Source organism: Eriocheir sinensis, chromosome 64, assembly GCF_024679095.1.
Source record: "Eriocheir sinensis breed Jianghai 21 chromosome 64, ASM2467909v1, whole genome shotgun sequence".
Classification (NCBI taxonomy): domain Eukaryota; kingdom Metazoa; phylum Arthropoda; class Malacostraca; order Decapoda; family Varunidae; genus Eriocheir; species Eriocheir sinensis.
The window spans coordinates 1,531,412-1,557,967 of NC_066572.1; the positions used below are offsets into that span (position 1 = coordinate 1,531,412).

Genomic DNA, 26,556 nt, shown 5'->3' on the forward strand with positions numbered 1-26,556 from the left:
ATTTACCTGTGACGAGTCTAAACAGAGAAGATAAAGCTTAATAACGCGATAAATAAGAAATAAGGATGAGATAATGACCCGGGGAGATAGTTTAGTTAAGTGCCCCCTTCGAGTGTTATATTTTGCCTTATTTCTCGTATTTTAAGTAAGCCACAGGTGTCGTTTTAGGTGTATATGTTAATTAGGGTTTTATTTACCTGTGGCGAGTCTATATAGAGAAGATAAAGGCTCAATAATGCAATAAATAAGGATAATGATGAACTATTGACCCAGGGAGATAGTTTAGTTAAGTGCCCCCTTCGAGTGTTATATTTTGCCTTATTTCTCGTATTTTAAGGAAGCCACAGGTGTCGTTTTAGGTGTATATGTTAATTTGGGTTTTATTTACCTGTGGCGAGTCTATATAGAGAAGATAGAAGCATAATAAAGCTTAATAATGCGATAAATAATGAAATAATGACCCGGGTACCTCGTTTAGTTAAGTGCCCCCTTCGAGTATTTTATTTCACCTTATTTCTCGTGTTTTAAGGAAGCCACAGGTGTTGTTTTAGGTGTATATATTCATTAAGGTCTTATTTACCTGTGGCGAGTCTTAGGGCGAACATGGCGGCCGGGAAAGTGAAGAAAATGAGGAAAATGTGAAGGTTTTTTGGGATCACTGTCACCTTCCTTTTCCTCGTCACTGTTGCCAAGACCAAGACCTATTCCGCCTTTTTATCGGCCCAAGTTATTATTTTGCTTTTTTCTCGTTTTTCTCTTATTTGTTTTCTTGTTTTTTGTTTTGTTACTGATTTTATGCTTTTTCTGCTATTTTCTGTTTGTTTTTTTGCTTTTTTTCTCTTTTCTTATCAATTTTCATGTTCGTCTCCTCCTTATCTGCCTTTCTCTTCCTCTTATCTGTTCTTTATCTCCTTATTTTTTATTACCTTCATTCTTATTTATTTTTACCTCCCTCTTCCTCTTTCTTACTCATTATCTTTTTCTCTCTTTTCTATTTTTCTTCTTTCTCTTCGTTTCTCCTATTGTTTTTTTTTTTCTCTCTCCTTTCTTATTTATGTTTACCTTTTCCTCCTTCGTCTTCATCTGTTCCTTCCTTCCTTCCTTCCTTCCTTCCCTCTCTTTCTCTCTCTCGCCATGACAACAAGGCAAGCAGTGTATCGTTCAGTAGTTAGACCGTTAAGAAGTAGTACTCAAGCCCTTATCATTACTATTACTACTACTACTACTATCATTATTATCAGTCTTATCATCACTATCTTCCCGTCCTATCAGCCCGCCACCCTCCCGTCCCGGCAGCCCCTGGGTGCTCCTGGGTGACGCGGCAGAGGGCTGGGTGCATGCATGGGTGTGGGCGTGAGGCAAAGTCCAGGTCACTGTGTAAGCTTTATTGAGGCTCGGCCCGGGCGGCGGCACCCTGGAAGACGGAGGGTCACGCATGGCACGGGGGGCGCCGCGGGGCACGGCAGGGCAGGGCAGAGCGTACAGGTCAGGGTGGTCAGGTCAGGTTAGGTCAAGTCTGATCAGGGCGCGGGGCATCACCTGAGCCTGGCGGCGGGCAGCCAGGGGTCGGAGTCGCGCCAGCGCGACGCTCGGCGGGGGTCGTGTGCCTCCCCCTCGCTGGCCACGGAGCTGAAGGACCCCAAGCCCCCCAGGCCCCCCAGGCCGCCGCGCCGCCACGTCCCGCCGCCCGCGCCGGGCAGCGAGGACAGCGAGGCAGCGTGGCCCCGCAGGAAGGGCGTGTCCGGGGCGGCGCCGGCCCGCTGCTGCTGTCGCCGCGTGTAAGCGTCCAGGCTGCCGCCGCCGGGCGTCAGGCGGGGGCGGCGGGCGGGGGTCGGGGGGCTGGCGTCCCCCAGGGAGCTGGTGGAGCCGCCGCCCCCCAGCAGGCGCCGCGCCGCCGCCAGTTGCTCGCGACACTTCTGCCGCGAGGCCTCCAGGAGAACGTCGCGCCCCGCGGGGCTGTAGGAAGGCTCCGGGGGGGTGGCGTAGCAGGGGGCGGCGTGGGCGGGGCAGGGGCTGGCCAGGGAGCGGCAGAGGTGGTGGGCGGGAAAGTGGATGGGCGACACGCAGCAGCAGGGCGGCGAGGGGCTGCTGGTGGGCAGCGTGGGCGTGGACAGGTAGGGGCTGCTGCGGCGGGCGTGGGCGTGGGCCAGGTAGGGGCTGGGCGGCGCGGGGCCCATGTGGCCGCACAGAGGCGCCTTGCCGCAGTCCAGCGAGGAGTGCAGCACGCAGCGGCCCGGCGCGTTGTAGTGGTTGTGGTGCTCGGCCAGCACGCGGCGCCGCAGGTGGCGCTTGTGTGCCTGCAGGGCCAGCCGCTCCTCCAGGCGGCGGCACGACTCCTCCAGGCGGCGCTGCTGCCGCGCCAGGCTCCGCGCGCTGCCGCTGTCCAGGGGCTCGCCGCCCCCAGGGGAGGGCGAGTCCCACTCCGAGGAGGAGCTGCGGCCGCCGCCCCACCCCGCGGAGCGCCCCAGCCGCTCCCGCCGCGCCCGCCACTCGGGCAGGCCCCGCGGGGCGGCGGGGCGCGGCGCGGCGTGGTGGCGGCGCGGCACCTGCAGGTACCGGCGCGGCGTGGTGTCCTCGGAGGCCTCGCCGTCGCTGAGGGAGTCGCAGCTGGTGGCGGCGTCGCGCCAGAGGCCGCGCACGTGGCGGCGGTCCGTCTGCACGGCCACGGAGGCCACGCGGCCCCCCTCCTCGGGCAGGGGCGGCAGGGGGGCGGCGCCCCGGGCGGGGCTGAGGGCGTGCTGCCGCAGCGCCAGGGACGTCTCGGAGAGTGTCTTGAGCACCGCCCCGGCCTCCTCCACCACGCGGGACAGAGCCGCCCACGGCTGCCCCGCCCCGCCCCGCCCCGCCAGGTCACCCTCACTGTGGCAGCGGCCAAGCCCCGCCCCGTCAGCGTCCCCGCCCGCCACGCCACCCCCGACGCCGCGCCGCGGTAGCAGCGTGGGCGTGGTGGGCGCGGAGAGCGTGGTGCTGGGGGAGGCGGGGGCCGTGAACACGCCGTCCGTGGAGGGCGTGGAGGGCGTGGAGGGCACGGAGGAGCAGGGCGTGTGGGCGGTGGCGGGGCGGCCCGGGCTGAGGGCGTTGAGCACGCGGCAGGCGGTGGTGGCGGCGTCCCGCAGTGGGGAGGAGGCCCCCGGAGAGGAGATGGCGCCCGTGGAGGAGTAGCCGGAGCAGGACACGCCCGAGGAGGAGGCGGCGCGCGAGGCGGGGAACACCGCGGAGGACAGGGAGGTGCTGGAGCCGCCCTCCTCGGCGGACAGGGACCCGGCGGGGCGCACCCACCCCACGCCGCCGTGCAGGGAGGGGCGCAGCGCCCGTGTGGGGGCGGGGGGCGACGTGACAGGGCCCCGGGGCGGGGAAGGGGTGGCTGGGGTATCGTGGGTGGGGACGGGCGCGGGGGCGGGCGCGCCGCGCAGCACGCGGTCCCTGATGTGCTGGGGCAGGCGCAGGGAGAACAGCTGCCGCAGGTTGGAGCGCGGCAGCGGCAGGGAGTCCTCGTCGCTGGACGCCTCGGTGCCAGGGGGACTGGCGGCGGCGGGGGGCGGCGGGTCGGGGGGCGGCGAGGCCCGCCTGGGCGTGGGGGGCGTGGGAGGGGGCGGCGTGGGGGCGATGGGGGCCAGGGACGGCTTCTTCATGATGGAGCGGAGTCTGGGGGAGGCCCCGGCGGGGGGTGCCAGCAGGGGGCAGCGCGCCGCCTCCCCCAGCGGCAGTTCAGTCTCCAGGTCGCCGCCGCCGTGCAGGTCCGTCCACGAAACCGCCTTTTTGGTGAGCCCCGAGGCGGCGGAGCGGCGGTGCAGTTGCGGCGAGGAGCGGCTGCCCTCGGAGGCCAGGCGGCGCGCGGCGGCGGTGGCGGCGGCGGGCGGCGGCGGGCGGCCCAGGATGAGGCTCTTCATGTCCGGCCACGACGCCTCCTGGAAGCTGAGGCCCGGCGAGGAGGGGGGCGACGGGGAGGGGGAGGGGGAGCGGAGAGCTCTGGTGGCGGCGGCGGCGGTGGTGGTGGTAGTGGTGGTGGTGGCGGCTGGGCTGGGGGGGGCAGGCGCCGGGCGGGCGGGTCGGAGCGGGCCGGCAGGCGGGGCGGGGCTGGTGGGCGGCGAGGGCGCCTCCCCCTCCTCCAGCAGGGAGTCCTGCGAGGGGTGGCGACGCGCGCGCTCCAGGATGTCGCGCACCTCCTGGCTGGCGTCCTCCAGGCTGCAGGTCCGCGTCAGCCCCGCCCGCTGCCGCGCCGCGCCCAGCCGGCCCAGCGCGCGACTGGCGGAGTCCAGCGAGGCCACGCGGGTCAGGCTGCCGCCGGCGGCGCGGTACAGGTCGTAGGGGTGGGTGCGGCGATCCCCGTGGGGCAGGGTGATGCTGAGCCCCGCCTGGGACAGGTCGGGGGAGCTGCGGTAGCGGTCCCCGGGGGAGGGCGGCGGCGAGGACCCGGGGTGGCCCCGCGAGGCTGCCGCCGCCGCCTCCTCCTCGGGTGTAACGAACACGAAGGTGATGCTCTCGTCCGAGGCGCCCCAGTCGTCCTCCGGCGCCGGCAGGGCCCGCTGCAGCAGGAAGGAGCCGCGCCAGGTGGGGGAGCTGAGGGCCTCCACGCGCCGGCCCCCCGCCCCGCCTCCTGCCCCGTCCGCCCCGTTCTGGGAGCAGTCCGACACCCTCACCGTGACCCCCGGGGAGGACGACCTGCTGTCTGACCTGGTCTCCAGGGGCGGGGGCGACGGGGCTACGGGGCGCAGCCGGGGCAACGATGGCCGCCTTTGGGGGGGCGAGGGGGCCTCCTGAGGGGCGGGGCGGGGCGGGGCGGGGCCGGCAGCCTGGCGGAAGCTGTTGACCAGCGCCTGCAACTCGGCGCTCAGCGGTCCCGAGGTGAGGGGCGGCGAGGCGCGGGGCGGGGAGGCCGCCCGGGGCTGGTCGCCGGGGCCCCGCAGAGGGGGCTGAAGGCGGGGGGGACTGTCCGCCGCGGGGAGCCACGGGGACTGTTGGGCGGCGTGGCTGGGGGCGCGCGACCCCTGGGTGGTGCCGGGGCCGGCGTCTGGGCAGGGCGAGGGGGGCCTGCCGGGGCCGGCGTCGCGGCGGGGCGCGGGGGGCCTGCCGGGGCCAGCGCGGGGCTGCAGGCTGGTGTCGGCGGGGGCGGGGGGTTGCTGGTGAAGTTCTGCGGGAGGCCTGGAAAGGTGGTGTTGTCCTGAGGGGGGCGTGGATGACGGGTGTGGGGCAGGCGTGGGCTGGCCAAGGCTCTGCCTGCCTACCCAGGGGGACGGGGGCGCCGCTCCGCCCACCCTCTCCTCTCCAGGCGTACCCACCAGGTGTGTGGCGGGTGTGGGGCGCTGCGGGGGGGCGGGGGCGTTCTGTGTGGTGGCGGTGGTGGTGGGAGGTGTGGGCAGCAGGTGGGGGGGCGTGTGGGGCCTGGGTGGTGGTGGTGGGAGGTGTGGGCAGCAGGTGTGTGGCGGGTGTGGGGCGCTGCGGGGGGGCGTGTGGGTCCTGTGTGGTGGTGGTGGGAGGTGTGGGCAGCAGGTGTGTGGCAGGTGTGGGGCGCTGCGGGAGGGCTGGTGGGTCCTGTGTGGCGGTGGTGGTGGTGGGAGGTGTGGGCTGCAGGTGTGTGGCGGGTGTGGGGCGCTGCGGGGGGGCGTGTGGGTCCTGTGTGGCGGTGGTGGGAGGTGTGGGCTGCAGGTGTGTGGCGGGTGTGGGGCGCTGCGGGGGGGCGTGTGGGTCCTGTGTGGTGGTGGTGGGAGGTGTGGGGCAGGTGTGTGGGTGTGGGGCGCTGTGGGGGCGTGTGGGTCCTGTGTGGTGGTGGGAGGGGTGGGCAGCAGGTGTGTGGCGGGTGTGGGGCGCTGCGGGGGGGCGTGTGGGTCCTGTGGTGGTGGAGGGAGGGGCTGCAGGTGTGTGGGGGGTGTGGGGCGCTGCGGGGGGGCGTGTGGGTCCTGTGTGGTGGTGGTGGGAGGTGTGGGCTGCAGGTGTGTGGCGGGTGTGGGGCGCTGCGGGGGGGCGTGTGGGTCCTGTGTGGTGGTGGAGGGAGGTGTGGGCTGCAGGTGTGTGGCGGGTGTGGGGCGCTGCGGGGGGGCGTGTGGGTCCTGTGTGGTGGTGGAGGGAGGTGTGGGCAGCAGGTGTGTGGAAGAGAGAGAAACAGAGGAGGTGGAGGAAGAGCACACTGGTATATAAGTATCATCGAAGCTCCCCCCAGCTCGCATCCTCCCTTTCCCTTCCCCTTCCCTCCCCATCTCCCCTTCCTCCCCTTCCTTCCCTTCCTCCCCAAGGCTCAAACTCCTACTGGGGAAGAGCATCGCCGCTGACATGTCCCGCACCCTCACGCATCTCGCTCCGCCAAAACCCCTGCCTACCCTGGGGGGCCTACCGGATACTCTGGGGTCCTTAGCTTCCCCTGGGGTGAAGGATGGGGCTGTGGTAGGCACTGGGGAGGCTGGGGGACCTGTGGAAGGAAGGTCAACTGGGGTGGAGGTGGCTAAAGGTGAAGTCTCGAGGAAGGGGTCAAAGGTCAAGGGGTCAACTCCAGGGATTTTGGGATAGCCTGAAAAAGCTGAGATTGGGATGACCTGCTGGGGTTGGGGAAGGGTGGAGACAGCCTGCACGGGTTGACAGGATGCCGTGGCAGCCTGCAGAGTGGGCAATGTCACAGCCTGCATGGACGGAGCTGTGGCTGTGGCCTGTGGGGTAGATGGTTGAACCTGCACAGCCTGTATGGACGATTCTGGGGTAGGAACAGACTGTAGGGAGGATGTGTAGGTCGGAAGAGCCTGTACAGATGACACGGTAGCCTGCACAGCCTGTCCGGACGGATGCGCTAGTGTAGGAAGGACGGATTCAGCCTGTACGGTTTTGTAGGACTCCGGAACGGCCTGCAGAGGAGTTCCAGTGGTCTGCAAAGCCTGTAATAAGCCTGCGGTGGGAACATCCTGCGTTAGTGAGGGAAGGACGGATTTAGCCTGTAGAGGTTTGCAGGACACTGGGACAGCCTGCATGAAGGATGTATAGGTCTGGGTAGGCTGCAAGGGTGACGTGGCGGCCTGGATATTCACCAAGGCCTTCACATCCCTGACCTCCGGCAGAACCAAATCCTTGACCTCTGTAGGACTCCACTCGGGGGCATCCTGAACTTCATGGATGCAGATGACTGGAGCGAAGGGGGCGGCCTGGGAGGTGGTCTGGGGGGCGTCGAAGGGGGGCGGGGGGCGCTGTGGCATGGTCTGGGGCACGGGAGCAGGCAGGGGGCACTTCCAGGCAGCCTCCGGAACCCTGGAATCAACGGGGACATTTGACTTCGATGCTTGAACAAATTTCTCAGTATCCTCCTCTGCCACACTTACTGCTGAGGTCTTCATGAGTAGGAGCGGTCTCGTAGGCGCCGTCATGGGTGCACCTGACGCCTGAAGACTGGATGGCGTACCCGACAGAACCCGCGAAGGACCCTGCGTAGCGGCCAGAACCTGTACCGCTGGGGGAGAAGTCTGTTTCCGCAGTGGGGCAGCGTGGGCGGCAAGGGCGTCCTCCACTGAGCTCTGTGGCGTGAGGGAGGTTAGTGCGAGGCTGCTGTCCACGGAGCTAGGCGGTGTGAGGGAGTCCTGGGTGGTTGGGGAGCTTCCTTCGTCGGTGGAACTCTGTGGGGTGAGTAGAGTTGCCACCCCAAGGACCGCAGTTGGTGGACCTAGTGGAAGCAAAGCCGTCATTGGGGGTTGGTACTCCTGGTCCCCTTGCTGAGTTGGTATCGTCAGCACCCCAGCCTCCCCTGATGTGGTCTCCTGCTGTGCTGAAGATGCTGAGGCTCCCATTTCGTATTCAAATTCCTGCTGACTCCGTAGGGTCTCTCGTAGGGTGATTTGCTGAGTTGCTGAGTCAGTACTACCAACCTCGAGTAGTCCAGGTTGTAAGTGCTGAGTGCTGACTTCCTCCATCTCCTCAGCCTCCATTGCCTGCTGACGGCTGACCCCCTCCACCAGTCTTGCCCGGGAGAAGTGCTGATGACTGCTGACTTGCCCCAATGTGCCAGTCTGTAATCTCTGCTGACTTGGGATGTTGGACCATGCATGTTCCACGGTGGGCTGACGGGTGCTGACCTCCTCCGTGGGCTGACCTGTCTCTGTTTGCTGACTGCTGACTCTCACCACAGGTTGGACCGTTTCCGGCTGACTGTGTTGGAGTTCCGGGGCAGCATCTGTCAGCACCTGCTCCTGAGTGCTGACTTCGGGATGGGACAGCGTCAGCACTCCTGGTATAGCTCTATCCTCACTGTCAGCACGCGTCAGCATTTGGGGGGTGTCTGTACTCTCCCTTCCTTGTTGAGTTAGCAGTGCCTGGGCAGTGCTGACTTCAGGATGCTGTGGTAACGGCTGCCTGCTGACTTCTCTTACTGGAACTGATCTCAAATGGCTGACTCCCAAACCTTTTCGTCCTGACACTTGCTGACTGCTGACATCTTGCATTGTCTGAGATTGTGGTTCCTGCTGACTGCTGATTTCTCTGACGTCAGCTTCTGGTTCTTGCTGACTGCTGACTTCCTGCAGTATGTGTGTTTGTAGTGCCTGCTGACTGCCGATTTGTCTGAACTCAGCGTCTGATTCCTGCTGACTGCTGACTTCATGTGCTTGTGGGTGTAAGATCTGCTGACTGCTGACTACTGGTGCCGTTTCTTGCTGAGTGCTGACTTCTTCAACGACTTTTACCCGGATTGCTTTTCGGCTTCGACTTCGTGAGTGCTGACGTCCCAGCTGAGTGCTGACTTTATGCTGTTTCTGAGGTTGCTTTTCCCGCTGACTGCTGACTTCTTGCGCAGGTTGTGGCTGAGGTCGCTGCTGAGTGCTGACTTCCTGCGGTTGTTGCGGCTGACCTGCCTGCTGACTGCTGATTTCACGTGCTGATAATGGTTGCGCTGTCTCCTCACTGCTGACTTCTTGCACTGACTGTGGTTGCTGACTGCTGACTTCAGGCACTACTTGGTGTTGTACTGCTGACTGACTGCTGACTTCTCCCACTTGTTGAGCTGGTTGCTGACTGCTGACTTCTTGTGGTGTATGTAAAGGCTGAATCACTTGCTGACTGCTGACTCTCTGCTGACACTCCTCTAGTTCCTCAGTGCTGAGTTGTCGTAATTGTGGCTGGAATATCTGCTGACTGCTGACTTCCGGTATTACTTGATGCTGAACTGCCTGCTGACTGCTGACCTCTCCTACACGCTGAGCTGGTTGCTGACTGCTGACTTCTTGCGATAACTGCAGAGGCTGAATCTCTTGCTGACTACTGACTTGTCCAAATTGTGGCTGGTATATTTGCTGAGTGCTGACTTCTTGTAATCGAGGTCTTGCTTCTTGCTGACTGCTGACTTCCTCCCATTGTGGTTGGACTGCCTGCTGACTGCTGACTCTTTGCACTAACTGTGATGGAACTGCTTGCTGACTGCTGATTTGTCCCAATTGTGGCTGATATATTTGCTGAGTGCTGACTTCTTGTAAGCGTGGCCTTGCTTCTTGCTGACTGCTGACTTCCTCCCATTGTTGGACTGCCTGCTGACTGCTGACTCTTTGCACTAACTGTGGTGGGACTGGTTGCTGACTGCTGACTTCTGATTGTGGATGGAATATTTGCTGAGTGCTGACTTCTTGCAACCGTGGCCTTTGTTCTTGCTGACTGCTGACTTCTTCCCACAGTGACTGAGGTAACTGCTGACTGCTGAAGCCTTGCACTAACTGTGGTGGAGCTGGTTGCTGACTGCTGACTTGTCCTGGCGGAGATATCTGCTGACTGCTGACTTCTCCCAATTGTGGCTGGTAAATTTGCTGCGTGCTGACTTCTTGCAACCGTGGCCTTTGTTCTTGCTGACTGCTGACCTCCTCCCATTGTAGCTGGACTGCCTGCTGACTGCTGACTTTTTGCACCAGCTGTGATGGAACTGGTTGCTGAGTGGTGACTTGTCCTGGTTGAGGCTGGAATAGCTGCTGACTGCTGACTTGTCCTGGCTGAGGGTGGAATATTTGCTGAGTGCTGACTCTCTGTGGTTGTGGTTCTTGCTGACTGCTGACTTCCTCCCATTGTGGCTGGACTGCCTGCTGACTGCTGACTCTATGCACCAATTGTGATGGAAGTGGTTGCTGACTGCTGATCTGTCCTAATTGTGGCTGGTAGATTTGCTGAGTGCTGACTTCTTGTAATCGGATCCTTGGTTCTTGCTTACTGCTGACTTCCTCCCATTGTGGCTGGATTGCCTGCTGACTGCTGACTCTTTGCACTAACTGTGATGGGACTGGTTGCTGACTGCTGACTTCTATTTGAGGTTGCGATATTTGCTGAGTGCTGACTCCTTGTAATCGTGGCCTTTGTTCTTGCTGAGTGCTGACTTCCTCCCACTGTGGCTGAACTACCTGCTGACTGCTGACTTTTTGCACCAACTGTGATTGCTGACTGCTGACTTGTCCTGGTTGAGGCTGAGATATCTGCTGACTGCTGACTTCTCCTAATTGTGGCTGGTAGATTTGCTGAGTGCTGACTTTTTGCAACCGTGGCTTTTGTTCTTGCCGACTGCTGACCTCTTCCCATTGTAGCTGGACTGACTGCTGAGTGCTGACTCTTTGCTCTAACTGTGGTGGAACTGGTTGCTGACTGCTGACTTGTCGTGGTTGAGGCTGGAATAATTGCTGACTGCTGACTTCCTCCCATTGTGGCTGGATTGCCTGCTGACTGCTGACTTTTTGCACTAAATGTGGTGGAACTGGTTGCTGACTGCTGACTTCTCCCAGTTGGTGCTGAGGTAACTGCTGACTGCTGACTTCTTCTGATTGTGGCTGGTATATTTGCTGAGTGCTGACTTCTTGCAACCGTGGTCTTCGTTCTTGCTGACTGCTGACCTGCTCCCATTGTAGCTGGACTTCCTGCTGACTGCTGACTTTTTTCACCAGCTGTGGTGGAAATGGTTGCTGACTGATGACTTGTCCTGGTTGAGGCTGGAATAGCTGCTGAGTGCTGACTCTCTGTGGTTGTGGCTCTAGAATACTGCTGACTTCCTCCCATTGTGGCTGGACTGCCGGCTGACTGCTGACTCTTTGCATCAACTGTGGTGGAACTGGCTGCTGACTGATGATTTGTCCTGGCTGAGGCTGAGAAATCTGCTGACTGCTGACTTCTGCTAACTGTGGTTGGTATATTTGCTGAGTGCTGACTACTTGTAATTCTGGCCTTAGTTCTTGCTGACTGCTGACCTCCTCCCATTGTGGCTGAGGTAATTGCTGACTGCTGACTTTTTGTACCAACTGTGATGGAACTGCTTGCTGACTGCTGACTTGACCCAGTTGTGGCTGGTACATCTGCTGAGTGCTGACTTCTTGCAATCGTGGTTTTGCTCCTTCCTGAGTGCTGACTTCCTCCCATTGTGGTTGGACTGCCTGCTGACTGCTGACTCTTTGCACCAACTGTGGCGGAACTGGTTGCTGACTGCTGACTTCTATTTGAGGTTGCGATATTTGCTGAGTGCTGACTCCTTGTAATCGTGGCCTTTGTTCTTCCTGGCTGCTGACTTCCTCCCACTGTAGCTGAACTACTTGCTGACTGCTGACTCTTTGGACTAACTGTGGTTGCTGACTGCTGACTTGTCCTGGTTGAGGTTGAGATATCTGCTGCCTGCTGACTTCTCCTAATTGTGGCTGGTATATTTGCTGAGTGCTGACTTCTTGTAATCGTGGTCTTGCTTCTTGCTGACTGCTGACTTCCTCCCATTGTGGTTGGACTGCCTGCTGAGCGCTGACTCTTTGCACTAACTGTGGTGGAACTGGTTGCTGACTGCTGACTTGTTCTAATTGTGGCTGAGATATTTGCTGAGTGCTGACTTCTTGCAATTGTGGCCTTTGTTCTTGCTGAGTGCTGACGTCCTCCCATTGTGGCTGAGGTAAGTGCTGACTGCTGACTCTTTGTACCAACTGTGATGGAACTGCTTGCTGAGTGCTGACTTGACCCAGTTGAGGCTGGTACATCTGCTGAGTGCTGACTTTCTGTGGTTGTGGCTCTAGAATACTGCTGACTTCCTCCCATTGTGGTTGCACTGCCTGCTGACTGCTGACATTTTGCACTAACTGTGGTTGCTGACTGCTGACTTGTCCTGGTTGAGGCTGGAATATTTGCTGAATGCTGACTTCCTCCCACTGTGGCTGGACTGCCTGCTGACTGCTGACTCTTTGCACTAACTGTGGCGGAACTGGTTGCTGACTGCTGAGTTCTATTTGAGGTTGCGATATTTGCTGAGTGCTGACTCCTTGTAATCGTGACCTTTGTTCTTGCTGACTGCTGACTTCCTCCCACTGTGGCTGAACTACCTGCTGACTGCTGACTCTTTGCACTAACTGTGATTGCTGACTGCTGACTTGTCCTGGCTGAGGCTGAGATATCTGCTGACTGCTGACTTCTTCTAATTGTTGCTGGTAGATTTGCTGAGTGCTGACTTCTTGTAATCGTGGTCTTGCTCCTTGCTGACTGCTGACTTCCTCCCATTGTGGCTGCACTGCCTGCTGACTGCTGACTCTTGGCACTAAATGTGGTGGAACTGGCTGCTGACTGCTGACTTGTCCTAATTGTGGCTGAGATATTTGCTGAGTGCTGACTTCTTGCAGTTGTGGCCTTTGTTCTTGCTGAGTGCTGACCTCCTCCCATTGTGGCTGAGTTAACTGCTGACTGCTGACTCTTTGTACCAACTGTGATGGAACTGCTTGCTGACTGCTGATTTGTCCTGACCGGGGCTGAGGAATCTGCTGAGTGCTGACCTCTCCTAATTGTGTCTGGAATATCTGCTGACTGCTGACTTCTTGCAATCGTGGGTGTTGTTCTTGGTGACTGCTGACTTCCTCCCACTGTGGCGGAACTGCCTGCTGAGTGCTGACACTTTGGACTAAATGTGGTGGAGCTGGTTGCTGACTGCTGATTTGTCCTGACCGGGGCTGAGATATCTGCTGAGTGCTGACTTCTTCCCATTGCGGCTGGACTGACTGCTGACTGCTGACTCTTTGCACGAACTGTGGCTGAGCTGGTTGCTGACTGCTGACTTCACGTGTCGGTGGTTGTTCTTCATACTGACTGCTGACGTGACCCATAACCTTAGTCAGCACCGCCTGTGGCTGAGTAAGCTCTTCGACAGCCTCCATCGACATTGGATGCTGACTTTGTACCACTGGGAAGGATGGCGTCAGCACTGCTCGTGAGGCGCTGAGTCCCCTGACAGCATGCAGAGGGGTGACGCTCTCCAAGGAATGTGCTGACTCTACTTGCTGAGCGCTGACTTCAGAAATATGTGAGGGGACTGGTTGATAGATGCTTCCGGGCTGCGTGGTGCTGACTTCTCCTTCAGCATGCCTCAGCATTTGTTCCTCTCTTCCTACCTGAAGTATTGGTCGAGTCAGCACTGGTCTCAACGTGCTGACTACCTCCATGCGCGGTGTCAGCACTTCTTGGGGAATGCTGACTCTCTGCTGAATCTGTTGCTGAGTACTGAGCTGTTCTTGAGGCATCAGGGCTTGCTGACTAACTATTTCCTCCAGTACTTCTTGCTGAACCCTGACTTCTGCTGAGCGGAGTGCCAATGGTTGCTGACTGCTGATTTCTGCTGAGTGGAAAGTTGGTGGTTGCTGACTGCTGATTTCTGCTGAGTGTAAGGCCAATGGTTGCTGACTGCTGACTTCTGTTGAGTGAAGAGCCAATGGTTGCTGACTGCTGACTTGCTCCGCAGTTTGTGCCGCTCTGAGCTGACGCTGGGTGGTCTCTGCCAAACCTTGAGTCAGCACTGGTGGTTGAGTGGCTGTCTGCTGAGGGGGGAGCGTCAGCACTCTCCCGGGGGTCTGATCACTGGTGTCAGCACGCGTCAGCACTGGTAATGGTGCTGCGCTCTCGCTGGCGAACTGAGTCAGCATTTCTGGTTGAGTGCTGACTTCGTGTGCGGCGCGGATGACCTCCAATCGTGGGAAGTGTGAGTCAGCAATAGGTTGAGTCAGCACTTCCTGGCCACGCTGACATTCCTCCACTTGCTGACTCATTGCTGACTGCTGAGTGCTGACTTTTTCCTCAGCACGTGTCAGCTGTGTGGGGGGAACTTTGAGAGGCTCCACAATGTCTGATCTGAGTGTCTGCTGACTGCTGACTCTTTCCAGTGGCTGAGATGTGGGATCCTGCTGAGTGCTGACTTTCACTACAGCTTGTGAGGGGTCATACAAACTGCTGACTTCCTCCATTGACTGCTGACGTGGCGTGCTGAACCTGACGACGAACTGTGCCTGAGGTGATTGCTGACTGCTGACTTCTACAGGTTTTATCACTCCTGGATGCTGACTGCTGACGTACTCCTCCGCTTGAGTCAGCACTGGGCCATGCTGAGTCTCTGCCATCACTGCTTCCCTCAGCACTGGATGTGGAGAGCTGCTTTGCCGTGGTGTCAGCACTGGTTGGTAGGTGCTGACGTCACTGTCAGCTTGTGTCAGCACCGGCCAGGGAGCGGGTCCTTCACTAGCAAACTGAGTCAGCACTGTTTGTGGAGTGCTGACTTCACTTATGGAATGTGTCAGCACCTGTTGTTGCTGAGTGCTGACTTCCTGCAAGCTCTGTCTCGGTGCTGCTTGTTGCTGAGTGCTGACTTCACCTATGGAATGTGTCAGCACCTGTTGTTGCTGAGTGCTGACTTCCTGGATGGTCTGACTCGGTGCTGACTGTTGCTGAGTGCTGACTTCTACAATCTGGGGCTGAGCGTGGCTGACTTGTGCTGTGCCCTCCGTCAGCATCGGAGGCTGACTCTGCTGATGTGGGACGGGTGTCAGCACTGCCTGGGACGTGCTGACTTTACTATCAATCTGCGTCAGCACCGGTAGAGGAGCAGCTGACTCACTTGCAAACCGCGTCAGCATTGGTTGTGGAATGCTGACTTCGGTTGCTGAGTATACTGGAATCTGTTGCTGCTGACTGCTGACTCTCTCCATGGGTTGCCTCAGCAGTGCTTGTCGAATGCTGACTTCTTGAACATCCTCCGTCAGCAGTGGGGACGTCAGCGCTGTTTGTAGAGTGCTGACGTCAGCTTGGGCGTATTTCAGCATAGGACCCTGCTGACTGCTGACTTGTTCCACAGTCTGCACGCCACCTGGCATCGGATGGCTGACATTGCTGACGTCCTCCTCAGCCATGGTCAGCTGGCGTTGGGGGCTGGCCGTCAGCTGTGCCGAGGGCGTCAGCACTGCTCGAGGAATCCTGCCGCTATCGTCAGCCTGAGTCAGCACTGGTATAGGAGTGGGGCCTTCACTGGCAAACTGTGTCAGCACTGCCTGTGGGGTGCTGACTTCTGCTTCAGCATGCGTCAGCACTTGTTCCTCTCTTGCTACCTGAAGTACGGGTCGGGTCAGCACTGGTCTCAACGTGCTGACCTCCTCCAGGCACGGTGTCAGCACTTCTTGGGGAATGCTGCCTCTCTCCTGTATCTGTTGCTGAATGCTACGTTGTTCTTGAGGAATTAGACCTTGCTGACTAACTGTTCCCTCTGATACTTCTTGCTGAGCGCTGACTTCTGCTGAACGGAGTGCAAATGGTTGCTGACTGCTGACTTCTGCTGAGTGGAAAGCTAGTGGTTGCTGACTGCAGATTTCTGCTGAATGGAGAGTCAGTGGTTGCTGACTGCTGACTTCTGCTGAGTGGAAAGTTGGTGGTTGCTCACTGCTGACTTCTGCTGAGTGGAAAGTTGGTGGCTGCTCACTGCTGACTTCTGTTGAGTGGAAAGCCAATGGTTGCTGACTGCTGATTTCTGCTGAATGGAGAGTCGGTGGTTGCTGACTTCTGATTTCTGCTGAGTGAAGAGCCAATGGTTGCTGACTGCTGACTTCTGCTGAGTGAAGAGTCGGTGGTTGCTGACTGCTGACTTCTGCTGAGTGAAGAGCCAATGGTTGCTGACTGCTGACTTCTGTTGACTGGAGATCTGATGTTTGACTGGTGACTACTTCTGATTGCTGATCCAGTGGCGGCTGACTGCTGACAACTGCTGACTGGACTTTAACCATCTGCTGACTTCTGATATCTACGGGCAGTGCTTCCTCTTGTGGCTGACTGCTGACTTCTGCACTATGGGCCGTCAGCACTTGTTGGGGGATCCTTGCCTGCTGTTCTGAAGGCGTCAGCACTGAGGGAGAGTCAGCACGAGTCAGCACTGGCCGCAGAGCTGATGTTTCACTCGCAAAATGAGTCAGCAGGGGTTGTGGAATGTTGACTTCACCTACTGTATGAGTCAGCACTGGTTGTTGCTGAGTGCTGACTCTCTGCATGGCTCTCGCCCGCTGTGGTTGCTGAGTGCTGACCTCTCCTGATGCATGTAAGTCACTCTGTACAGTGCTGACTTCCTCTGGTAGTGAATGCTGACTGCTGACAATGCTGACATATTTATCTGCTGACAGAGTACCAGTGATTTCAGTCTCCGCCGTAGTCAGCACTTCTTGTCGGCCAGTCAGCAACTCAGATGGAGGTGTCAGCACTCTCGGGAACATGCTGAGGTCACTGTCAGCTTGTGTCAGCACTGGTGATGGAACGGTGCCTTCACTGGCAAACCGAGTCAGCAGTGGGTGAGGGGTGCTGACTTCCTCCGCGGACTGCAATACCCCCGCACGCTGACTGCTGACTTCTGCTGACACGGCCTCCACTTGTTGCTGACTGCTGAGTGCTGCTATTTGAGTCTTAATTGGTGGCTGACTGCTGATTTCTGCTAACCTGGGCTCTATTAGTTGCTGACTGCTGACTTCTGCTGACTCTGGCTCTGGTGGATGCTGACTGCTGACTTCTGCTGAGTGAACGTCAACTATTCTTTGCATCTGTAATGGAAAACCTGAAGAACTGCTGACCTTCACATCCTGCTGAGCTGACACTGACTGCTGACTGCTGACTTCGGGGAGATGGGTGCTGAGTTCTGCTGATCCTGTAAGTTTGAATCGCTCCTGATCAGCCTGTTGTGTGGACGAAGTCAGCACTCGTGGTGAGAAGCTGCCCGTAGTGTCAGCCTCCGTCAGCACTCGTATGGCAGCAGGAGTCTGACTTGCAAACTGAGTCAGCACTGGTTGGGGAGTGCTGACTTCTTGCACTGCTTCCCTCAGCACTTGCTCTGGGAATCTAGCTTTCTCCTGAGCTTTTATAACTGCTGAGTGCTGAGTGCTGACTTGCTGTGCTGTCTCCAAGTGCTGAGTGCTGAGTTTTGCTTCTGAATCTCGGAGCTGACGGCTGAGTTCTATTTGAAGTGCTGACATTACCTCCTGACTGCTGACTTGTTGAGCTGTCATGGAGTGCTGAGTGCTGAGTTCTGCTGCTGATTCTCGGAGCTGACGGCTGTGTTCCTCTATTTCGAGTGCTGACTTTACCCTCTGAGTGCTGACTTCCTCCAGGACCGGTGCTGATAATGCTTGCTGAGTGCTGAGGTTTTCCACATGCTGTTGCTGACCTTCGAGATGTCTGAGTTCAGCAGTAGTCAGCACCTGTTGTCTGGTAGTTGTTAGTGGTGTCAGCACTGTCTGTTGGGCGGTGCTAGCCTGGGTCAGCACTGGTAAAGGGGCGGCGCGCTGACTTGCAAACTGAGTCAGCACTGGTTGTGGAATGCTGACTTCACCCACGGAATGCGTCAGCAGTGCTTGGGTAGTGCTGACGTCTTCTACAGTCCTTGTCAGCATCTGCTCTGAGGTGCTGACTCTTCCTTGTAAAGCTTGAGATGGTTGCTGACCTGTAAGTGCTGACTGCTGACTTTGCTGACTTGCCACCACACGAACTGGATCTCCATGCTGACTGCTGACTTCTTGTGTAACTCGCGTCAGCTCTCCATCCTGACTCCGACTTTGGATCAGCGTGGCCCTAGGTGGTGACTGCTGACTCTGAACACTTGATTGCTGACTCGGTGCTGAGTGCTGAGCAAGGACTCCCTCAGCGGCTGTGAACTGGGCCCGCTGACTGCTGACTTGTCCCACTGCTGGTTGTATCCTGACTCCCCTTGACGTCAGCACAGGGTCCAAGGTGCTGACTTCTTCCATTGGTATCGTCTCTACACCGTGCTGACTAACTGCTGACTCCAACACCCGTGAGGAAGTTGCTGAGTATCTGCTGATTTCTGCTGATTCTAGTGGCAGACTGCTGACTTCTGCTGACTGAGGGAACACTGATGGCTGACTGCTGACTTCTCTTGGTTGTGACAGTGATGGTAGGTGACTGCTGACTTCTGCTGTATGTGGCACCGCTATCTGCTGACTACTGACATCTGCTGACACTCGTAGCTGACTGCTGACTTCCGGCGCCGGTTGTGTGGTGTCGAAATGCTGTTTGATTCCTTCGTCAGCACGCGTCAGCACTTTCCCCTCAGTCGGCGTCAGCACTGGTTCCTGATCGCTAGTCAGACGAGGTGAGGGCGTCAGCATTTCTGGGGAGCTGCTGACTTCCTCACACTGAGTTAGCACTGGCAAGGGAGCAGTGCTGAAGCTGGCAAACTGCGTCAGCACTGGTTGGTGTGTGCTGACTTGGCTGACGGTGTGTGTTAGAGGCGTCAGCACCATATCTGGGGTGCTGACCTCCTCCTGGTGCTGACTTGGAAGTGAGTCTAGTTCACTAACCTCATCTTCTGAGTCTGACGTTGCTGACTCTAGACTGCTGACTTCCTCTAGCACCTGGGTCTGAATTGGGTGCTGAGTGCTGACTTGGGCCACGGTTTCTGTTAAGACTGGGTCGACGGTTCTGATTTCCCCCATTGCTGACGTCAGTGGCTGGTGCTGACGTCTTGTTTCTTGAGAGGACGTCAGCTCTGTCTGGTAATTGCTGACGTCTCTATCAACCCGAGTCAGCACTGGCATCGGGGCAGGACTCTGACTTGCAAATTTAGTCAGCACTTCTGTTGGAGTGCTGACTTCACCTACTGCGTGTGTTTGTGGGATCTGCTGACTGCTGACGTGCTCTTCAGACTCCTTCAGCAGTGTTCTAGGTGTGCTGACTTCCTGCTGACTCTGCGTGCTATCTGTGTATTCTTCGTGCTGAGTGCTGACTCGCTCTTTAGATTCTTTCAGCAGTTTTTGTGGCGTGCTGACTTTCTGCTGACTCTGCGTGCTATCTGGGTACTCCTGCTGACTGCTGACTTCCTCCTCAACCCTGATCTCAACTGGCTGCTGAGTGCTGAACTGGTCGGCGGTTTGAGTCAGCAATTGATGGCTGACTTCCTTCGCCATATGTGCTGAGGGTTGGTGTTCAGTGCTGACATCTGCTGACTGTTGCTGACTAGTCGCAGTTGGCTGATGGTGGCTGACTTTCTCCACCTCCTCCGTCAGCACTGGTTGACTGGTGCTGATTTGTGGTGATGCGGACGTCAGCAGTGGTCGTGGAGTGCTGACGTCAGCGATCTGTGTCAGCACTGGTAACGGAGCAGCACTCTCACTTGCAAATTGTGTCAGCACGGGTTGCGGAGTGCTGACTTCACCCACGGAATGTGTCAGCACTCTTTCTTGACGTTCTTGGGTCTGCGTCAGCACTGGTTGTGGCTGCATAGTGCTGACTTCTCCGGTAGCAGTTAGCACTGGTTGTTGCTGACTGCTGACTCCTTTTATCCCCTCTGTCAGCTCCCGTTCTTGAGGGCTGACTTCTGTAGACTGTGTCAGCAGTGGTTGTTGCTGACTGCTGACTCTTTCCATCTCTGTCAGCTCCGATTTTTGAGGGCTGACTTCAGCAGTAAGGTCAGGAAGCTGTGTCGGTGGAGTGCTGACTTCCTGCAGCATCTGTTCTTGAGGAAGCTGCTGACGGCTGACTTGCGGCGGTAACTGGGGAGTGCTGACTTCTACCATGTGCTCAGGAATGGTGCTGACGCGCCTGCTGACTTCATGCGCTGACTGAACCATCGGAGGCTTATCAATGCTGATTTCAGAACATTCCTCCACTGTTGACTCCTGAACTTCACTCCACTGATGGGTTGCTGATTGCTGCTGACTGCTGACTTCTCCCACTTGTCTTACTTGTGCTGGTTGCTGACTGCTGAGTTGCACCAAGGGACTCACCGCTTCGGGCTGGTGATGGCTGACTTCCGCAGAGCCCGCCGTCAGCACTGGTGGTTCGCCTGCTGACAAAGATGATTCTGGTGTCAGCCCTTCCGAGTACGAGTCATCCTCACTATCACACTGCGTCAGCACCTGCAGCGGAGCGGTGCTGACACTCGCAAACTGAGTCAGCAATGGATGGGTGACGCTGACTTCAGCTGCGGTGTGTGTCAGCAAGGGTTGTTTTTCCCTGCTGAGCTTCTCCACTTTAGTCAGCACAGGTTCTTGGGTGCTGACTCCCGCCTCAGCACTACTCATACCAGGCATTGTTGAGTACTGACTACTGCTGAGTACATGCTGAGTTCTGACTTCCTCAAGTACCTGGGTAGTAACTGGGTGCTGACTGCTGATTTGCACCGTTGTCTGTGTCAGCTCTGGGTCTAAACTGCTGACTTCCGCTTCAGCACGCGTCAGCACTGGTTGCTGACTCATCTGCTGTGTTGGTGTTACTGTTTGAGAGGTGCTGATTCCTCTGTCAGCTTGCGTCAGCACTGGCAATGGAGCTGTGGATTCACTTGCAAATTGAGTTAGCACCGCCTCTGGAGTGCTGACGTCGCTGGTGGAGTGCGTCAGGAGTTGTTGTCGAGTCAGCACTTGCATCTCCATCGGTTGCTGACTTTCCAGTAGGTCAGCAGATTCCGTCAGAAGTTGTCGATCTCTCCCAAGTCTCTCTGAAGTCCCTTGGTGAGTGCTGACTCCTACTGACGGTGTTTGTAGGGCCGGTAGAGGAGTGCTGATTTCTTGAACAGTCTCCGTCAGCTCTGAAAGGCGCTGACTGCTGACTCTTTGTATGGGTAGGGTCAGCTCTGGCTTAAGCTGACCGCTGACGCCCTGTGCTGTCTGTGTCAGCACCTGTGGCTCCTGCTGAGTGCTGACTCTCTGCTGTATGGCTTCTGCTAGTTGCTGATTGCTGACTTCTTGCAACCCCTGTGTTAGTTCTGGCTCTTGCTGACTGCTGACGTCCTGTGCAGTCTGTATTCTTTTAGGTTCCTGCTGACTGCTGACTTCCTGCAAGAACTGTGCTTGTTTTGGGCGCTGCTGACTGCTGACGCCCTCCACAACCCGTGCTGACTCTGGCTGATGAGTGCTGATCTCACTTGTGGCGTCACTCAGCGCTGATTCCTGCTGATCTCTGGCCTGTTCAACAACCTGTGTCAGTCCTGGTGTGTGCTGACTGCTGACTCTCGATGGAGCCTCCGTCAGCACTCCCTGTTGTGAGCTGACATCACTTACTGGTAGCTGCTGAGGGGTGCTGACTTCCATGGCTGACAGTATCTGGTCCTGCTGCTGTGGTATGCTGACTTGCTTCACTGACGTCAGCACTGGTTTTGAGGTGCTGACGTGTGCTGCTGATTCAGTGGCGAGGGATTGCTGACTACCTGTAGCTGATGCAAGCGTCAGCACTCTTTCCTCGGTCTCCAGTCGCGTCAGCACTTGAGATGACACCGCGCCTTCACTCGCAAACTGAGCTGACACTGTCTGAGGAGTGCTGACTTCCTCTGCGCCGTGTATCAGCAATCCTTGGTGCCTGCTGACCTGCTGTGCTGACTCTGCTGGCAATGGCTGACGGATACCTAGTTCAGTTTCAGGTTCCATTGTTACGGATTGCTGACTGCTGACTTGTGCTGACGTTAGTAACTGACTTCTGACTTCTTCCTGCTGAGTCTTGACTTTTGCTAATCTTGGTTGCTGAATGCTGAGCTCTGATGATGTTTCCTGATCCATGCTGACTTCTGCTGACGTTGCTTTCTGAATGCTGACTTCAGACACTTCTTCCTGCTGACTCTTGACTTTTGCTGACGTTGGTTGCTGAATGCTGAGCTCTGATGATGTTTCCTGATCCATACTGACTTCTGCTGACGTTGCTTGCTGAATGCTGACTTCAGACACTTCTTCCTGCTGAATTTTGATTTTTGCTGACGTTGGTTGCTGACTGCTGAGTTCTGACAATGTTTCCTGATCCGTGCTGACTTCTGCTGACGTTGCTTGCTGAATGGTGAATGTTGACAACGATTTCTGCTGAGTGCTGACTACTGAGTGCGCTGACAATGGCTGACGGATATTTAGATCAACTTCTGTCTCCATTGTCAGAGATTTTAAACTGCTGAGTTTTGCTGACTTTAGTGGCTGACTGCTGATTTCTGACACCTCTTCCTGCTGACTCCTGACTTCTGCTGACGTAGGTTTCCGACTGCTGAGTTCTGACAATGTTTCCTGATCCGTGCTGACTTCTGCTGACGTTGCTTGCTGACTGCTGACTTCAGATACTTTTTCCTGCTGACTTCTGACTTTTGCTGACGTTGGTTGCCGACTACTGAGTTCCGACAATGTTTCCTGATCAGTGCTGACTTCTGCTGACGTTGCTTGCTGAATGCTGAGTTCAGACACTTCTTCCTGCTGACTCCTGACTTTTGCTGACGTTGGTTGCTGAATGCTGAGTTCTGACAATGTTTCCTGATCCGTGCTGACTTCTGCTGACGTTGCTTGCTGACTCAAGACTGGTGTCAACGTTTCCTGCTGACTGCTGACTACTGAGTGTGCTGACAATAGCTCACGGGTACTTAGATCAGCTGCTGTCTCCATTGTCAGAGATTCTGGACTGCTGACTTTTGCTGACGTTAGTTGCTGACTCTTGACTTCTGATTTTTCCTGCTGACTCCTGACTTCTGTTGACGTTGGTTGCTGACTGCGGAGTTCTGACAGTGTTTCCTGATCAGTGCTGACTTCTGCTGACGTTGCTTGCTGAGTGCTGACTCCTGACACCAATCCTTGCTGACTTCTGACTCCCGTTGATCTTGGTTGTTGAATGCTGACTTCTGACAATGATTCCTGATCAGTGCTGACTTCTGCTGATGTTGCTTGCTGACTGCTGACTTCAGGTAACGGTTCCTGCTGACTCCTGACTGCCGCTGACTTTGGTTGTTGAATGCTGTGCTCTGACAATAATTCCTGATCAGTGCTGACTTCTGCTTGCGTTGCTTGCTGAGTGCTGACTTCTGACAACGGTTCCTGCTGACTCCTGACTGCCGCTGACCTTGGTTGTTGAATGCTGAGCTCTGACAATGATTCCTGATCAGTGCTGACTTCTGCTTGCGTTGCTTGCTGAGTGCTGACTCCTGATATTGCTTGCTGACTGCTGACTTCTGATAATGCCTGCTGAGTGCTGACTTCTGGTGATGTTAGAAGCTGACTGCTGACTTCTGATGGTAATGCCTCTTGCCTGCTGACTTCAAGCGGCATTTTCTGCTGACTGCTGACTTCTGCTGACGTGGCCTGCTGACTTCTTATTTCTGGTGATATTGGTTGCTGACTGCTGACTTCTGATTGTAATGACTGCTGCCTGCTGACTTCATATGGCATTTTTTGCTGACTGCTGACTTCTGCTGATGTTGCCTGCTGAGTACTGATTTCCGGTAGTGTTAGTTGCTGACTGCTGCTGACTTGTGATGGCGTTGGTTGCCGACTAATTGTGTCATGAACTGCTGGTTGCTGACTGCTGATTTCTGCTGATCTTGCCTGCTGACTGCTGACTTTCCCCATTCGTTCTGCTTTCTCTTCTCCCATACTGCTGCTTTCACACACCGCTAGGGGCTGACTTGATTGCTGACTTTTGGTTTCTGTCAGCTGCTGTGTTTGTTCCGGGTGCTGAGTGCTGACTTCCACATCAATTATTGTCTGGGTCAGGTGTGTGGTCGGCGTCAGCACTCTTTGGCCAGTGCTGTCTTTACTGTCAGCCCTCGTCAGCACTGCAACAGGGGCCGGGCTGTCACTTGCAAACTGTGTCAGCGCTGATTGTGGAGTGCGGACCTCACTAACGGAAGGCGTCAGCACTGGAGTTTGGATGCTGACTCTGACTTGTTGTTCAGCGCTAGTCAGCATAGGTTCCGCTGGACTGCTGACTTCCTCCACTGAGAGTGTTGAGGGTTCTTGCTGACTGCTGACTTCTGTAATTAATCTTGGCTGAGCTTGGCTGACTTCCGCGACAGTTTTAGTCAGCACTGGTTGTTCAGCGTGCATCTGCTGGGATAAGGAAGTCAGCATACCTTGGGAAATGCTGACGTCAGTATCAACTTGCGTCAGCACCTGTAGTGGAGGTCTGCTCTGACTTGCAAATTGTGTCAGCGCTGTTTGTGGAGTGCTGACTTCACCGATGGAGTGTGTCAGCACCTGATGTTGCTGACTGCAGACTTGTATGACTCGTGGCTGGGGGAGGCTGATTTCTATTGCCTCTCCCGTCAGCACTGGTGGCTGACTCCTGGCGTGGGATGGGGAGGGTGTCAGCACGGCCTCGGAAGTGCTGACTTTATCAATCTGCGTCAGCACGGGCAGTGGTATGGTGGATTCACTGGCAAATCGAGTCAGCACTGGTTGAGGCATGCTGACTTCAACTACGTCATGTGTCAGCACCTCTTCTTGACTGCTGACTATTGGCTGCTGAGCGCTGACTTTTTCGGTCTGCTGAGCATTGACTTTTTCTGGGTGCTGACTACTGACTTCAGGCTGTTGAGTGCTGACTTTTGGTTGTTGAGTGCTGACTTCAGGCTGCTGAATGCTGACTTCAAGCTGCTGAGTGCTGACTTTGGGCTGCTGAGTGCTGACTTTTTCTGGCTGCCGAGTGCTGACTTCAGGCTGCTGAGTGCTGACTTCTGGCTGCTGAGCGCTGGCTTCAACTGGCTGCCGAGCGCTGACTTCAGGCTGCTGAGTGCTGACTTCTGGCTGCTGAGCGCTGGCTTCAACTGGCTGCCGAGTGCTGACTTCAGGCTGCTGAGTGCTGACTTCTGGCTGCTGAGCGCTGGCTTCAACTGGCTGCCGAGCGCTGACTTCAGGCTGCTGAGTGCTGACTTTTGGCTGTCGAGTGGTGACTTCAGGCTGCTGAGTGCTCATTTCTGGCTGCTGAGCGCTGACTTCTTCTGATTGCTGAGTGCTGACTTCTGATTGCTGAGCGCTGACTTCTTCTGGCTGTTGAGCGCTGACTTCTGGCTGTCGAGTGCTGACTTCTGGCTGTCGAGTGATGACTTCTGGCTGCTGAGTGCTGACTCCTTCTGATTGCTGAGCGCTGACTTCTGATTGCTGAGCGCTGACTTCTTCTGATTGCTGAGCGCTGACTTCTGATTGCTGAGCGCTGACTTCTTCTGATTGCTGAGCGCTGACTTCTTCTGATTGCTGAGCGCTGACTTCTGATTGCTGAGCGCTGACTTCTGATTGCTGAGCGCTGACTTCTGGTTGCTGAGCGCTGACTTCTGGTAACTGAGCGCTGACTTCATCTGGCTGTTGAGCGCTGTCATATGGCTGCTGAGCGCTGACTTCTTCTGGATGCTGACTGCTGACTTCTGGTTGCTGAGCGCTGACTTCTGGTAACTGAGCGCTGACTTCATCTGGGTGCTGAGCGCTGTCATATGGCTGCTGAGCGCTGACTTCTTCTGGATGCTGACTGCTGACTTCTGGCTGCTGAACGCTGACTTTATCTGGCTGCTGAGTGCTGACTTCTGGCTGTTGAGCGCTGTCATATGGCTGCTGAGCGCTGACTTCTGGCTGCTGAGTGCTGACTTCTGGCTGCTGAGTGCTGACTTCACCCGCAAAATCCGTCAGCAATTGTTCCTCACTTCCTGTTTGCAGCACGGGGCGAATCAGCATTGGCGTATAGTCAGCACTTCGCGTTAGCACTTGTATGGGAGGTGCTGACGATGTCCTAAACTGAGGTAGCGCCTGCTGAGGAGTGCTGACTTGCTCCTGTGCGTAGCTGAGTGACTGCTGACTACTGCTGACAATTCTTTGAGCTTCTGATATGCTGACGCGACCCTCCACGCTGACAGGTGCTGAGTGAGGTATTTCTGGCAATGATAAGGCTTCTGTGGCAGTGCTGAGTGCTGAGTGCTGACTCCTGGAAAAGTCAGCGCTGTCAGGACGTATTAAGACTAAATCCTGACTTGCTTGAGCTGTCACCGGGTGTCTGTCAGCACGAGAGTCAGCTGCTGAGTGAGTGTCCAAGTCAGCATCCTGTCTGACTAGTGCTGATTGGCTGACTGGAGTGCTGACTGCTGACTCCACAACAGGCATTTGTCCCTCAACCTCCTGCTTACTAGTGCGGAGTTGTGCCTGCTCGGGGTGCTGACTGCTGACTTGAGTGCTGACTTCAGTGCTGACTTCAGGGACACTGGGGACATCTAAAGCTGGGGTGGGGAGGGGTGGGGAGAGAAGGGGTGGGGAGAGAAGGGTGGGGAGAGAAGGGGTGGAGAGGTGGTGGGAAGAGAAGGGGTGGGGAGGGGAGGGTGGGGAGGGTGGTGGGAAGAGAAGGGTGGGGAGGAGGGGTGGGGAGGGTGGTGGGAAGAGAAGGGGTGGGGAGGATGGGAAGAGAAGGGTGGGGAGAGGGGGGAGAGGTGGTGGGAAGAGAAGGGGTGGGGAGGGAGGGTGGGAAGAGAAGGTGGGAGAGAAGGGGTGGGAAGAGAAGGGGTGGGAAGAGAAGGGGTGGGGAGGGGGGTGGGGAGAGAAGCGGTGGGGAGGAGAGGGTCGGAATAGAAGGGTGGGAAGA

The 26,556-nt window shown here is 56.8% G+C and overlaps 2 protein-coding genes across 2 annotated transcripts; both read right to left on the reverse strand.

Annotated features, from left to right (window-relative positions):
- Window positions 1-4,673: 4,673 nt before the first annotated feature.
- LOC126987429 (uncharacterized) lies at window positions 4,674-5,221 on the reverse strand (the record flags this gene model as incomplete). The annotated part of the gene is made up of 1 exon (XM_050844396.1): window positions 4,674-5,221. A coding segment is annotated over one exon (390 nt), but the record flags the coding sequence as incomplete, so codon positions are not given.
- Window positions 5,222-5,843: 622 nt separating this feature from the next.
- LOC126987430 (mucin-17-like) lies at window positions 5,844-26,207 on the reverse strand (the record flags this gene model as incomplete). The annotated part of the gene is made up of 2 exons (XM_050844397.1): window positions 12,238-26,207; window positions 5,844-10,296 (listed from the first exon to the last, which is right to left on the reverse strand). Coding segments are annotated over exons 1-2 (18,300 nt in total), but the record flags the coding sequence as incomplete, so codon positions are not given.
- Window positions 26,208-26,556: the final 349 nt, after the last annotated feature.